General features: G+C 37.5%; 1 protein-coding gene across 1 annotated transcript; it reads right to left on the bottom strand.

The window, feature by feature from the left end:
• Positions 1 to 978: 978 nt before the first annotated feature.
• LOC107710645 (insulin-like growth factor-binding protein complex acid labile subunit) lies at positions 979 to 3,357 on the bottom strand. The gene is made up of 2 exons (XM_016515471.1): positions 3,288 to 3,357; positions 979 to 3,057 (listed from the first exon to the last, which is right to left on the bottom strand). The coding sequence occupies exon 2, from the start codon at positions 3,050 to 3,052 to the stop codon at positions 1,202 to 1,204; it is 1,851 nt and encodes a 616-aa protein (XP_016370957.1). The 5' UTR covers positions 3,053 to 3,057; positions 3,288 to 3,357; the 3' UTR covers positions 979 to 1,201.
• Between the last annotated feature and the right edge of the window lie 13,425 nt (positions 3,358 to 16,782).

Below are 16,782 nucleotides of genomic sequence, written 5' to 3'. Positions count from 1 at the left end.
ATGACAAAGCACAATAAAATAGAAATGAGGTGGAAAGACACTGGAGTGGAATGGTGTTTGTTCATGACCCTTTAGAAGAAGAAAAAACGAATTCTTCAGAATTGCAAAAATAATGTTTCAATAATTCAGCTGGAAACCTTGTAGGTTATTTGGGTTGTTTAGGGGTAATTTGGGGAACTTAAGTAAAGTTACATTGCAATTTAAAATGATTGTAATTGTTATTAAATCATTGTCATTGATAATTTTAGATCATTGCTGTTCTGAAGAAGTAAACAGGGAATTGACCACTGATTGTATACTCAAACCTGAAGATGTTGCTCAGCAGGTCTTTGGACTTAGAACATGGATCAATATTATGTACATATATCCATATTTGGGTTTGGTTTATCAGACCGAGCATTTGCACAATGTCCTTTTACATGTTTACATAGTGACCATAAACAAACAAATTTTGTTTGATTTTGAAGGAAGAGCTAGACATAAAAAAAAAAAAAACACAGGGCAGCATAATACTTGGAATGTTATATGTAGAGTACAATTAGACAATAGACATAAAGTAATATATATATATATATATATTAAGAGTTCAGATGCAAAAGCTTCTAAACAACCCAATTGCTGGGTTTGTCCATATTTCACCCAGCACTGGATTGTATTTAACCCAGCATTTTTTAGAGTGTAAGTGCCGTCTGAAATGTTCATCTAAAATTAGCATTTTTCTCAAGCTCCTATGTTTATGTTCAGTTATTTTACTTTAATAGCAATGAAAACAACCTATTCACTGCCATTAAAGTGAAATTACTGAACCTACACACAGGAGCCTGATGAAAATGCTAATTTTAGAAGAATATTTCAAACGACACTTAGAGGCTTTTGCATCTGAGCTCTTCATAAATGTGTGTATATTTTAAATATTTTACCACCTAACAATTTTTTCCAGTAGCCTTTATTTGAATTTATTTCCAAAAATATATATATTTACCTGAATATATCAACATAATTGATCATCAAATAACACTGTTATTTTTACATGACTTGGATTAAGAATGAGAGCCTATCAGGCATCTTTAAGATATTTTCACAAAAGATATTTCTTGAGATAAATAAAAGTCATGAATTGAAGCTCTGACATATGGATTTGATTTATAATGACTGAATAGAAAAAGTAAAATGTGGTGTAGCAGAATTAATATTTTTAGATTTAACAGTCCCGAAAATGTTCACTGCCGATGTTCCGCAGGTCATGTCCAGAAACGTTGTGTGGGCTGGCACATGTGATGTTATTTTGTATTGTGACAAGTGTATGGGGCTCCTCACCTTCCCCAAGCATTTCAACCTGCAGCGGAACCACCTGTGGCTTCTGTAGAAAGAAATCTCTAAAGGCTTTTGCACTACAGTCACATTTCCAGTTGTTACCTGAGAGCCAGAGCTGATCCAAGCTATTGGGTATAGAAGCTGGGAGGTTGACCAGTACATTGTCTTTCAGATTCAAGTAACGCAAACGTGGCAGCATGTATATGGTCGCATTAAGTATGAACTCCAGCCTATTTCCAGAGAGATCCAGCCAAGACAGGTGTTGCAGAGGCAGTAAGGCCTCAGCAGGAAGATTGTGAATTAAGTTGCCTGACAGCAGCAGGTAATCAAGGTTCTTCAGGCCATAAAATGTGTGGGAGTTGATAGATGTTAACTGGTTGAACCTTAGATCAAGCTGTTGCAGCCCTTGTAGTTCCACAAAACTCTGACGCTCAACCATTGAAATGTTGTTGTGTTGTAGGAAGAGGCGACGAAGACCTGTTAGACCGATGAAACTTTGGGCTGAGACTTTTGTCAGACAGCTTCTATCAAGATGAATACTGTGGAGCTTTGACAGACCCTTGAAAATTTCATCCGGGAGGCTGTGCAAACAGCTGCCAGTAAGTTTTATCACAGCAAGGTGATTCAGGCCTATAAATGCGCCCATGCGTGCCTCTTGTAGCCGGTTGTTCTCCAAGTTCAACACCTCTAGATGACCCAGCCCTTCAAAAACTCTCACTCCCAAGGCTCGAATCTGGTTGTGGCAAAGGCAGAGTTCCTCAAGATACTGCAGGTCACGAAAAGTCCCGGGTCTTAGGCTACCAATTGAGTTATTTGACAGGCGAAGCACATGTAGGCTGTGCAGACCGAGGAAAGTTTCATCGTGAAGTACAGATAGACGATTTTTGCTGAGGTCCAACCATCTCAAAGATTTCATGCCTACAAATGCCCTAGGTGCCACAGTCACTATCTGGTTTTGGGTCAGATAAAGCTTCTGCAGCTTTGGTAGTTTCAGAAACACATTTGCCTTAATAACTTTCAGATAGTTTCCAGTTAGGTCCAATTCTTTGAGCTCAGTGAGTCCCTGAAATAGCTGTGGTTGGAGATACGCCAGGCGATTCCCAGCAAGAACCAACTCTCGTAATCCGTGTAGGTCCTGGAACCCCGTCTCAGGCAGGACAGACAATGAATTCCATCCTAGGTTCAACAACCACATGTGGCTGAGTCCAGCGAACAACTTGTCATCTATTCGAGACAGCTGGTTATTGTTGAGACTGAGGGACGCAAGGTTGGGTGTGCCCTGAAAGACTATGCCAGGTAATGAACGAATATTGTTTCTCTCAAGGTGCAGGTGAGCAAGGAAATTCAGACTTCTAAAGACATGGCCATCAAGGGATACCAGCAAGCTGCTCTGTAGGTTCAGGAACTCCAGATTGGACAGCTTTTCGAAAGCAGCCGCTGGTAAGTTAGTAAACAGGTTTCCATCCAGCCATAAGAAGTGTGTAGATAGAGGGATGTCGGAGGGAACCTGGGTGAAATTACGTGTGCTGCAGTAGACATTGAGCTCTAAGCTGTAGTCTTGAAAACAGGTGCATCCCTTTGAGCAAGGCTCGCTTTTTTGGCCGTTGGGTTCCTCTGAGGGCTTTGGATCTACCGAGAGCCTTGGCTCCTGTGAGGGTCTGGATTCCTCTTTGTTGGGGTCTGCCAGCACCACTGATGTCCCCAGTGTGTACAACAATAGCAGTACAAAGTGGTTCATTCCAACTAAGAGACAATTATCAAAATGTCAACATTAAACACTAGTATGGTAAAAAAAAAAAAAAAAGCACCTACCTATCTCTATACCTTTCTTAACATCTGTGAAATTTGTGACATTCAGATTATCACACTATTATATTACTTTTCTCAATGCTTCTAATTCGGAAAGTAGATAAAGATTTTAAGAACGATAGATTTGATTGTTTTCAAATGAGAAATTTTGGATTTGGCTCTACCGTTTTATTGTGGCAGCAGTCCAGCAGGCGTTCACTAGAAGAGTGGCATGTGTGTGACAGATCTGAACCAACTCTGCCCCTATATATCACCTAGGAAAAAACACACAGTGTTCTGCACAGAATTAACCTCTTCATTTCTGCTGTTTTCATTTTCAATTGGCTGCTGTTTCTACTGTTTGCAGTTTTAGCGTTTGAACATCAAATTAATTCTAGCAAAAGCTTGATATAATTATTATTATTTATTTTTTTTACCTTTGATCAATGTTTACTGAGAGGCGTGATATGAATATGTATGAAAATGTATTTGTAGAAAAAGTGTCTTATTGGAGATGTTAAACATTTTGATTGTACTAATGTAACTCTATTTGGCATATTTTGTTTGAAATTAGTACTCCAAGTTGTGTTGCTGATTGTCAATGCATTTTTACGGAATTTTCTATCTAATACTCCCACACATTTTAGACGAAAATCCTTTGACTTTCTCTGAATAGTGTTCCAAAGTTCATGTAAATTTGCCGAGCCATCAGTGACATTTAACAGATGGCACTTACTCCGGTTGTGGTTATCTGTTGGAAGACATCCAACTCCAAAAAGTTATTGAGAGTTAAACAAGCTAGAGGACAAGGCCTGCTTTTAGACTGAAACATAAGTTACAAAGAGAAGGATATTAATAACACAGATTAAAATGTATTTATTTGAAGAACATGTGTGTCAATAATTCTTCAGTGGCATTCAAAGAATGTTAGGAAGTGGCAACTACTGTAAAGGCAAACAGAGATATGACCCTCCTCTGGCAAACACTGCAGTCCTCTACTATCATACAGAAATCAATACGGACATCTCATTCACATACAGTAATTTTTAAACGCAGAGGTTCTTTTCTGTCACAGGGTTAATGACCACTAGAACTTGTTGACCCAGATATGCTCAACTAGGACTAGAGCGGAGACCAGGACTATTTGTCACAAGGGCTCACAAAAGATGAATGGTCTTGTTTTTCCACAGGGCAATAGCAGTGGAAATGTTCAACAGATTTTCTGCAGTCAAGAATTTGGATATGTGTCAGAAATTGACTTTCAAAAATAAACTCACCCTGAGAAAAAGTCACACGACACGAGCAACACGTGTGACCACATATATGTTATTGTTTAGGCTCAATGGGTGGTGAGGAAAAATAACCTTTAGCCTACAGCAGATAACTTTTTTTCTGAGTAGCTGATAGACAAGGAGTAAACAAAGTTTTGTATTTTAAGACCCATTACCATTAAATCACCAGTAGAGGGAAGTACAGTCTTTTGCTCATATGATTTCATCAAGTTAAGCTGAGTTACCTCCAAGAAGTCCACATATTTTCTGCTGTATTATATTTTTATCATACAATGTGTCAATCTTGAAGGCCACTGAAAAAGCCATGGACATTTTAAAACAGCACCTTTCATTTTTTAAGCAAAATTATCAATGACTATTAACTTCCATGTTGAAAGCAGGGCAACTGATGATTGATGAAGTTCACCTTGCCTCAGGTCTGTTTTCCATCGCTTTCCACCGGCTGTTGTAATGTTTTTTCTATATAAATGTGCATCTACTGATCTGCTTCAAAAACAGAAAGTGCTTACATATTCATGAAGAATATGCAAAGGAACAGCTCAGGTATGTAAGGCAGTCAGTACTAGAGGGTAATCTGCCACACTGTGGCTTTTAATGATTGCTTCTCCACTGACAAACAGCTCTAATTGGCTCAGTCTCCTACAGTCAATGATATACAAAGGTTTGGAGCTTTGTCATTTGGCTGTGGCTCACCATGAGCACAAAAGGTGTCAGGATGAATGACAGTGCCTGCTGCTCAAACACACTCTCTGCCTGATGCCTCTCAGTGCTGCCGGCAAGCGTACAAACGGCCTCTAACTAGTGCTGGACGTTGTAGAGCTTCTTCAGCGCTGCAGATGTGAGGAGGTGAACAGGCCTAAAGGACATGATGTCAAATTAAGTTAGAGGGGAAATGTGTGTGATGCTGACGTTCACGAGGTCTCTCTTTGGTCTTCCCTCCATCTGCCAGTGAATCCACGTATCTGCCGAGACGCTCCCCTCTGAAAGCTTCTTTTCATTTCCTTTTGAAATTGAGACAAGAAGTGTTGCATAAATATTGAAATACAAGGACGCCAGTTTTGAGCAAGAGCAAAATCGTCTTCACAGACATTGAAATGATACTTTAGAAAATGTACAAAGCTGTAATGGGATTGCACAATGTTTAAGAATTTTCTAATCACTTGATGAGAAAAGTGCAGAGCAAAAGAAGACAGTTTAAAAGACATGACAGTCCTCTTGGTCAAGCTTGTTATGATTTGTGAGGCAACAGAAAGGAGGTAAAGAGTCCTAACTTTTAGACGACACCAACTAAGCATCATGTACTCAGACCTTGATTTAAGATATTCATATTAAATTTCTAAAGGAGCACACTCTTATAAAAAAGGTGCCAGGAAGAACGAAAAGGGGGGTTTCAAGGCGATGCCATAGAATAACCATTTCTGGTTCCCTGAAGAACCATTTTATTCATCATGTGGAAACTGCCACTGGTGGGTCAAGGAGTTCCCACTTCTGATGAATGGTTGAGGCTAAGTACACAGGATCCTGTAACAAAAACAAAAAAAAGACACTTTCATTAGTTTCTCAATTTCATAGTTTTAGCACAGGTATAATGATGATGCAAAATGACAAACAAAGATAATGGAAAGGTATTTTCTAATCTGAACAGCAGCAAGAAGAGAAACAAAATCAAAGCAAGTCAAAGTGCTATCTTGCAAGTTCATCCATCCAACTATTCACTCTCCAAACCACTTATCCTCTGTAGGGTCGTGGTGGCTGTAGCCTATCCCAGCATCTTGGGCCACAAATCCATCTGATTAATGGTATTTAAGCAATATAAGAACTAGGAAATAATGTTATACAGTATCTGTATAAAAAAAAGTTTTTCCAAAAGCTTGCAAACATTACAATGTTTTAATGCTTTTGAAAAAGAAAAAGAAAAACTCTTCTGCTCACCAAGTCTGCATTTGTTTAATCAAGAATACAGAGAAAATAGTAATATTGCAAAATATTATTACTAATTTTATATATTTTAAAATATAATTTATTCCTGTTATGTAAAGCTGAATTTTCAGCATGGTTACTCCAGTCTTCAGTGTCACAGGATCTTTCAGAAATCGTTCTGATATGCTGATTTGCCGCTTAAGAAAAATTTCTTATTGTTAAAACAGCTGAAAACATTTTCAGGATTCTTTCAGAATGAATAAAAAGTTCAGCATTTATTGAACAGCATTTATTACATTTATTAAATAATTCAGTAAATAAAAACCTTTTCCAACATTATAAATGTCTTCACTGTTACAATAGATACATTTAAAGGTGCAGTAGGCGATCTTGGAAAATGCTAACTTTAGCCTGATAGCACTGAAAGCGAACGTCCCACCCTCCCTGCAATCGCCGCCCAAAGCCACGCCCCCTGAACGCATATACGCTCACAGATCAGAATACCAGAGACAACATTACTACAATAGGCTACATCAGCGGTTCCCAATTCCAGCCCATGTTCCGAAGTTAAGTAAACTTCAACGGATTTCCCCTGCTCAGGGAGTAGGGAGCAATAAACACTGTGTAGGGATCATATCGATCGGAACACAGTTCATGCACATAGCTCTCTTCTAACGAGCTGGTTATCTGAATCGGGTGTGTTAACTAAGCGAGACATGCAAAATACATGCGCGAGGACTGGAATTGGGAACCGCTGGGCTGCCTACATCATGTGTCATTCACCGGTGAGAAAACTTTAAACATTTAACATTTAGACCACTTAACTTAATGCTTGCTATCGGGATGTGTAGAAACTTTCAACCAGCATAACAAAAATTTTTTCTGAAGACAATCACCTATTGCACCTTTAATGCACCCTTGATTAATAAAAGTATCAATTTCTCTCTTTTTTATTCTTACCACAAATGTTTGAATGGTATCTGAAATTCTGCTTTGATCACAATAATAAATTACAGTTTAAAATATATTCACATAGAAAACAGGTATTTTAAATTGTGCTAATATTTTACAATATTTTTGTTTTAAATGTGGTAGTGCTGAGCACTATACTTCTTTCAAAAACATTAAAAAAAAAATTGTACCTACCTCAAAATTTTGAACAGTAGTGTATGTGTGAAGTTTTACTTACTAGTCATATGGTTCATTCATAGCACCTTAGAGATGTTGTCTGACAGGAGGTCCTCTCCAATTCTGCTGCACGGTAGTGTTACTTTCGTTAACAAAAAGTATGACAAAAAAATGTTCGTTGACGAGCTTTAAGAAAGAACCTTTATTTTTAAGAGTGTATGACACTGAAGAGTGGAGTAATGATGCTGAAAATTCAGCTTTGCCATCACAGGAATGAATTTCATTTTAAAATAGAATATATTAACAGATGTACATATGCTAAATAAATATGTTTTTATTACCTGCCTGAGATTTCATTGTATGCTTAACCATTTCATGCTGAGGAACAAATTGGAAGAGCAGTTTGTTTCTCAGCACACAACAGCAGAAGCTTTGTTGCTATAGGCACAACAGTTACGCGCCTTCCCAATGATACATTCAAATTGTTTCCTTCATTATCTCTATGAATAGTGTTTAGAAATGACCATTTGTATCTGTTCTGACCTGTTACCACCTTCACAAGGGGACAAAGTAATTACTTCGGTCAGTGCTATTTACATGAATAGTACTTTTCTCTGCGAGTCTAGTGTCCCTTTGGGAGTGTAACACAGTCTGTCGGTGACGGGTGACGATGGTAAGCTGTTGCCACATGATTTCAACATTATTTTCAGATCGTTAACAGCCTCGTGAGCCAGACAAACCTTAATAATGGGATGAGAAAACCCATTATACGGCTCTACTAACTACTGAACAAATTACCTCAGCTGCAATTATCACACCCCCCTGAAAATTTCCGCTTTCTTGATGCCTTTAAACTTTACATCTCTGCATATCCAACAAAATGGTGGTCATTTTACTTTATAGTCACCCTTATAAGAACTTCTCTTCTGATTGTTTTCACTTTGGATAAATTACATGGCCAGTTAACAGACAGACCTGTTTTCTGGTTTAAATGTGTTGAATTTCAGGCAGGTCTTTCTTTATGCTGTGAAGCCTCACATGATCTCCCAGTAATAATGTTCATAAAACTGTGCCTATTTGAAACCAGTGTGGCGGAGCTGCTAATAAAAGCAGTGTGATTTATTCTGCAGTGCGAATAGAGAACAATTTTTCCCTCACACCACAGCACACACAGGCCTAAGACTTTAGAGGTTTACACTGAACAATGCACGGGTGATGATTTGTAATATCACATCTTATTTTTAGGCACTGGGAAGCGTCATCAGAAAATTAGCTGGCCTTTCTTTGGATCTCAGTTGTCATGGTTTAATCTTTTTCCATCCAACACTGATGGTTAATGTCTGTTTTATGTTACAAAACATGTCTGTGTGAGGGTTCAGAGGCTCTGATTGACTAGTCTGTCTGTACACCTTGGGGGGAAAAATGTCCTTGTTTACCTACTTGCTGTTAGTAGATGTCCATGTGAAACACAAGGGGTTGGAGGTGAAATACGTTTTAATAAGCATGCACTGATTAAAATGTTCATTAGTGTGCAGGGAGTGAAGCAGATCGGATCTGTAAGTCTCATGGCATGGCTTTCTAGGCTTCCTAGTCAGGAGGCAAAATTGCCCTGTGTTGTCCATCTTTTGCACACTAATAGTAACTGTGATCAATTTTAATTAAGCAGGCAAGGACTGTTGTTCTTGGAGTAAGTCAAACCACTGCATACTGGCCTCAAGCTTTACATTCTAGAATCCAGGAATATGTGCTGAATACCTAAACATTGTGAAATAATAATGTCTTTTGAATGTAAATCTATGCATATGGTTTATAAACCTTTAAAAAGCTTCAGAACTTTCAAACAAGGCTTTGTCTTTTAAAAAAAAATTACAGTTATATACATTTCTTTGAATTTTAGTTCATTTTAATCCTACTATTTTTAATTCTGCAGGCAGCATATGGAGGAAGAAGGAAAACAAGGCATGTCCGAATCAGATGATTATGTCACATCCTGTATGTTGAGATACCTTTATTTGATCAGTTTTTGAAGGCAGCATAGATGTATCCTTCACTGCCTATGATATCTCACTATCCTGTGTGTGCATTTGCGTGACATTTGAGCTGAAAGGAAAAAAAAAAGGCATCTGAAAGTTGCAGCTAAAATAAGCTTTACGCTGAACATTGCATGAACATAATGCCAGAGAAAGTGTAAACAGCAGTAGAACTGACGGCGATATCTATGGGCTTTTAAGGTAATTAGCTAACCTATCTAGTTCTTTTTATTGTTGCCGTTCAATTCTAATATTCGAATGTTAGTCAGAAGAAAAATGTAGATATCAAAACACAAGAACCGGAAGTGATGCAACCTGAGGTTTGTGGAAGTTTGCTGCGCATAACCCACATTAGTATTTTCGTGTTTAGATATTTGCTTGGTTTTATTTGACCAAAGCTCTGTCTATTTTGTTGTAGATCATTAGACCATTATGCTGCCTCAGAAGCCTGTCTGAAATCAGTTGGACTTGATGGTGTTCTCCACAAATAGGACAATTTGTGAGATGCCCAGTCTCCATGGTGCCCTTAAGCAAGCCATGACATGTCAGTATGCTGCAGGGCGACTTCCTGTGCCGTAAACGGCTTTGAATAAACTCAATGATATTCCATGTGTCCAGACAGTGTCTGTTGTCGAGCTCAATCATGGTGTCAGTAATGACATGCGCCGTTTCTCTTGACTGCTAATAAGGCTATATTCCCTAATGTAAGACGATATCTTATTAGCAAGTCTGTTTTATAGCCTGTTTTACATGCAAAGATAAACAGTACAGTTGGAGTTGAAGAAACACAGCTAGACAGGTTTCACTGAACAAAATCATTGAATAGCATGGACTATTCAGCCACTGGCAATCCTACTCTATCCTCAAGCAAATGTTTGTTTGCTATTGGTTGCACAACCAAAATGAATTTAAATAGATTCAGAAGTTAAACCAGCTATGGCAGATCTGGGAAAGCAATCCTCTCAGTTAAACTTTTTGAAAAACTCTGAGACTTGGGGGTTGTCCTGGGGTCCTTTCAATTCCGATGTTTATGGAGTAGCAGCAGCTGCGGTCCCTTCTGGTTTCCACATTTTGCATTTCATCTTTAGACAATTCTTAAATGTTCAGAAGTTTACGCGCATCAGAAAAGAGCTTTGTTTGTAAAAAAAAAACAAAAAAACCCAAGTCTCATTTTAATGCTCAGTTCTCAAGGTAATTCTTTCTACAAATGGAAAGAGAAACACAATTCTGTGGAAAATATTGCCAATATTGTCCATTTCCAGCAGTAAAACTTTACTTGGGGAGTTCTTATCCTCAAGCAAATGTTTGTTTGCTATTGGTTGCACAACCAAAATGAATTTAAATAGATTCAGAAGTTAAACCAGCTATGGCAGATCTGGGAAAGCAATCCTCTCAGTTAAACTTTTTGAAAAACTCTGAGACTTGGGGGTTGTCCTGGGGTCCTTTCAATTCCGATGTTTATGGAGTAGCAGCAGCTGCGGTCCCTTCTGGTTTCCACATTTTGCATTTCATCTTTAGACAATTCTTAAATGTTCAGAAGTTTACGCGCATCAGAAAAGAGCTTTGTTTGTAAAAAAAAAAAAAAAGGCCCAAGTCTCATTTTAATGCTCAGTTCTCAAGGTAATTCTTTCTACAAATGGAAAGAGAAACACAGTTCTGTGGAAAATATTGCCAATATTGTCCATTTCCAGCAGTAAAACTTTACCTGGGGAGTTCTGTAGCTGCCTGCTCCATTCCCTAGGGAGGTTTAGAAAGATGATATGTTGATGATCAGCTCAGTCCTGACAGTCCTGTAGCACAGCCCAAGTCCTATTAATACACCCCATCATCTTCTTCCCTCTGGATACTTCTCAGATGATTCTGTTCAGAAGGTGCTGTCTATAGAGATCCACTAACTTTTTAAGGAGCTTTCATTTAGATGAAAATAGAAACAGTGCTAAAATAACACTTATTCCAAAGGAAAACTGCTTCAAGTTATATTGCTCACAAATGAGGAAAGTTTAGAGTTGTTCATTATCACTATTATCGCCTTGTACTTGCCCTCATGTTTCCAATTATAGGAGTTGACTTTTATCCGCGCTCCATATTTGATGTGAATTTATTTTTGAATGTGTTTTGCTAACTGAAGAAAAGTGCTGACTCTTTAACTCGAGTGCAAGCTGTTGTCTTGTAAATAAGACTGTTTGTCAGTTGTTTCTTAAAGGTAAAAAGGTCAAAATACTTTGCAATTTGAGATCACAGTTGTCAAAGAAGGAAACAAGCCTCTGATGTTGCTTTTGAAAGGGGTGTTTGATTCTACAAAAAAATAGTTATGTTGTTCTTTAGATTAGCTAGGGTGAATAGTTTACTCAAAAATAATTTTCTGGCATTATTTATTCACCTCATGTTAAAAACAAATGACCAATATGTTTTCCCCCCCATGAAATACAATAATCTTCACACTGCTGTTTTCCATACACTGACAGTGCATATGTCAAATATGTAAAAAATGACACACACACACACACACACACACACACATAGTAAATACTCAATCCTGAAAGTCATTGGTCACTGAAAATATGGAACAGTTTGAAGTGTCTTTATCAGATTTTTTTGTACAATAAAACTATATAAGTTACATATACAAAATATTATATTATTGTATATCTACCATAGAATATATAATGATTCAGTTTACATCACCTTCATAAATTGAATAAAATCAGAAAAAGCAAAAACACAATTATGCACATTCTTTATTGATCATTTTGTAGATGTAGAGTGTAAAAAAACTTTATGTAGAAAAGTTAAATTACCATCTTGTTCTGACCAAAGTGACTTGAACACCCCTGACATCGTAATGATGACTTGTCAACTCATAAATACGAAGCGCAATGGATTATGGGCAATATTAGCAATTGGAGTGTATGTGGATCCACACTTCAAAAATCTACCTGACATAGTAGACCATCTGGGGACTTTTGGCATACTCTTTTCAACATACTATGCTTTGGGACACACTTATTCTAATCTCACATACTATTTAGAATGGATATTGATGAATATTGGGATGCAGGGTTGGTATAGTTGTTGCATGTGTGATTTAGCTCCCCCTAGTTGCAAATTGCTCTGTCAGGAAGTAATTTAATTCAAACCCAAGTAAAAAAGGAAGTGAGATCAATGTTAATTTTTATGGGCTCATTCTGATCTGCTGCTGGTTTGATCTTACCTGTATTGTCTGTAAGTTCTTGTTCTTTTATGTAAAACTTGCATACAGACATGTTTTGGAGTATTGATGATGATTTAATTTAGTTCAACACTGCATTACCATGTTAGCATATTCTATTTGAGTCGATTTAGCAATTCCAGTTTTACTACTACTACACAATCATTACCAAAATATATGTGGATATATGTCTTTAAAAATACTTTATACTTTGCTTTGACAAATGAGTGCATTTTAGGTTAATTTATCATGTAAATCAGAAATATTAATATTTGTAACTGCACTGTAAAAAAATATGTAGTTTTTACAAAATAATTTTGGCAGCTGTGGTTGAAAAACTGTACAGAAAAACTGTAAAAACATTTACAGAACAAACTGTAAATTTTACAGTATAAAGCTGTAATTTACAAACAAGAAAATTTGAGTGTAAAATAGTAAATTCAACAATGCACACTGCTACTAAAATCTGTTTTGTATCTTTAACATAAACTGACAACCACCATAATAATAATACAGGTGGTAAAAGAGACAGCAATATGAAGAATCAGTTCATCACAAGTAGCTTTTCCACAAGCTGAAGTATATACTAATATATAGAAGGTGCACAAGTCATTCACACAAACACTAAACACCATCAGGGTAACTGTCACAGTGTGCCTACTGTGTCGGAGCGAGGAGACATGGGAGAATCCAGAACAATCATAGACTTTAATGGCATCAATGATACCAGGGAAACACACGTAACACACGGAATCGACGATTAAGACTGGACGCAGGACTCAGGAACACACAGGGCTTAAATTCAGGAACTAAATGGTGAACACCTGGAAACAATGAACAATCAAAACACGGGAGAAACTGGGTCATGGGGAGCATATGGGGAGCAAAACACAAGACACAGAACACAGGGGCAGCCCAAGGGCGTGACAGTAACACACATGACACTTAAATAATCCAATAAACATTCATTAAACAACAGAAGATGTAACAAACCCACATGTACATAACTGATAACAAACATGACAAAACTATTAAGAAACATGATAATTGAAACAAAATTCTTTCAAATGTGAAGTATCACGCAGGGAACACCCCCCCTTGGGTTATGGAAAACAACTGCATGAAAATTCTTTAAAAAACTATCCTTTTGTGTTAGGTGGTAAGGATAGTGGTGGTAAGAAAATAATGACAGCATATTCATTTTCAAAAGAGCTATTCCTTTAAAAATAGCATCAGACAAGCTTAGGCTATTTAAATATCATTAAATCAAAACAAAATGAAATTTGAAGACCAGTCAAGTTATATTTAGCAATAAGCAGTAATATCATAATAACCAGCACCACAGATTTGTCAGTACAGCTCTTTCCATCCTGTGCAACACTCTTTTAAATGTGTCTTTGGTAGCTATACGCTTTGGTCACAAAGGGAATAATGGGAATGAAATTGTGTCCATGGCAAAGAAGAGCCTGTATAGTGTGCTGGGTGATTTTAAAGAGAAGAAGAGAGGCAGGTGGAAGCCTGGAGCTAAACAGCAATATGGGCCACAAAGTCTTGTGGGAACTCACATAACATCCTCGCTTTGATCTCTTTCCTTATTAGCATCCGTTGGCACCGCAAGCCCAACAATGAATACTCCTGCAGTGCCAGTGTTTACAGTGGGCTTCATTAAAGTTTGGCTATTTTGGCGACACTCATATTTGATTAAAACATGCATTCACAAACATGTTCAAATGACTCATAACATAGGCAGCAATCCAAATGTAGCCTGTTTTCTGAAATCCCTACCCACGGCCCTTTAAGTGGCAGTGCCATTTGTAGAGGTGTTTCACACAGAAGGGCTCTGAAACCAAGGCCAAGGCCATCAAACTGATGGTAGCACCAGACATCAAGCAGAGAATCCCATTCATTTTTTTTTTTTTATCTCAACTTCATGGGGAGCAAAACACAAGACACAGAACACAGGGGCAGCCCAAGGGCGTGACAGTAACACACATGACACTTAAATAATCCAATAAACATTCATTAAACAACAGAAGATGTAACAAACCCACATGTACATAACTGATAACAAACATGACAAAACTATTAAGAAACATGATAATTGAAACAAAATACTTTCAAATGTGGAGTGTCACGCAGGGAATTCTGGAAATATCAGTTTACAGTTTTTTACTGTAAATTACATGTTGATTTGTTATTTTTTTACTTTTTAAAAATTGTAGAATTATCAGCATTTTCCTGTAAAATTACATTAAATGTCTGATTAGACCTTTTACAGTTTTTCCCTGTATGCAAACTTACGGTTAACCTATTAACAGTTTTTTTTTCTGTAGCGTTTTTACAATATTTTCAGTTAAAATTACACTCATTTTTTACAGTGTGCACAGTTTCACTCCTGATTCATGAATGCATTTTGCCATCTTATTTACATTTATGCTTTTGGCAGTCACTTTTATTTAAAACAAAATGCATTGCATTAAAGGCATACATTTTTTGCATTCTATGGGAATCATACCTATACTATGAATCCTAACCTATCTGTATTTCATGGATGGAGTGTGACTGGTTGATAAATTGTACTTCAAAGTACTGGACTGTAGCATAGAAATCGTATGACATTTTTATGAAGTGTTGCTTTATTCTTCCCCCTATTTTATGAAAATTCTTTAAAAAACTATCCTTTTGTGTTAGGTGGTAAGGATAGTGGTGGTAAGAAAATAATGACAGCATATTCATTTTCAAAAGAGCTATTCCTTTAAAAATAGCATCAGACAAGCTTAGGCTATTTAAATATCATTAAATCAAAACAAAATGAAATTTGAAGACCAGTCAAGTTATATTTAGCAATAAGCAGTAATATCATAATAACCAGCACCACAGATTTGTCAGTACAGCTCTTTCCATCCTGTGCAACACTCTTTTAAATGTGTCTTTGGTAGCTATACGCTTTGGTCACAAAGGGAATAATGGGAATGAAATTGTGTCCATGGCAAAGAAGAGCCTGCATAGTGTGCTGGGTGATTTTAAAGAGAAGAAGAGAGGCAGGTGGAAGCCTGGAGCTAAACAGCAATATGGGCCACAAAGTCTTGTGGGAACTCACATAACATCCTCGCTTTGATCTCTTTCCTTATTAGCATCCGTTGGCACCGCAAGCCCAACAATGAATACTCCTGCAGTGCCAGTGTTTACAGTGGGCTTCATTAAAGTTTGGCTATTTTGGCGACACTCATATTTGATTAAAACATGCATTCACAAACATGTTCAAATGACTCATAACATAGGCAGCAATCCAAATGTAGCCTCTGTTTTCTGAAATCCCTACCCACGGCCCTTTAAGTGGCAGTGCCATTTGTAGAGGTGTTTCACACAGAAGGGCTCTGAAACCAAGGCCAAGGCCATCAAACTGATGGTAGCACCAGACATCAAGCAGAGAATCCCATTCATTTTTTTTTTTTTTATCTCAACTTCCCAAAAAATCCCAAAAACGACAGATCTATCATTTATTCACCCTCATGTCATTCCAAACGACATATGACTTCTGTAGATCAAAAAATGAGATATTTAGCATAATGTCTAAGCTGCTCTTTGTCACGCAGTAAAGGTGAATAGGGACCAGTTTTGTCACATTCATTTTATTATTATTTTTTTCATTATGACTTTCTACTTTGTGTTCAGGTGAAGCTGAGTTCCACGACTCTCCAAATGTCCTTTATCAGTGACCAGATGCTGCTGAACTAGAGGAAGTAGAGGAATTTAGTTAGGAATGAGTGCAGGTAAGGTGTTGTCACAGATGGCTAAACCAGCGCAATGTCAGCGGCTGAGATTGTTAGGGGGGATCTAATTATGTGGGAGTAATGGGGCAGAAGGAATCCCGGCAGCTGCCCCTTCGGCCCCCTAGAGAGAGTCTCTCTGACACCATGATGCCATCAGACCTGATGATGCCCGCTGTTGTTGGCAGACACTCACGCTGTAGACTGAATATTTGGGCCCACTGCTTTGCATGGATGGGCTTTCACCTGAATAAGCTAGAAGGGCTATAATTACTGTCATAAAAGCCTGGGAATAATTTTATTATTTTCTTGTTGATCAATTTCCATTTTCC

This window comes from Sinocyclocheilus rhinocerous, unplaced genomic scaffold, assembly GCF_001515625.1.
Source record: "Sinocyclocheilus rhinocerous isolate Xijiao unplaced genomic scaffold, SAMN03320098_v1.1 scaffold5528, whole genome shotgun sequence".
NCBI lineage: Eukaryota > Metazoa > Chordata > Actinopteri > Cypriniformes > Cyprinidae > Sinocyclocheilus > Sinocyclocheilus rhinocerous.
This window is presented reverse-complemented; position numbering and strand designations above follow the sequence as displayed.

Bases quoted from the DNA above. Each gene is read 5' to 3' on its own strand.
- LOC107710645 (XM_016515471.1), bottom strand. From the start codon at position 3,052: ATGAACCACTTTGTACTGCTATTGTTGTACACACTGGGGACATCAGTG.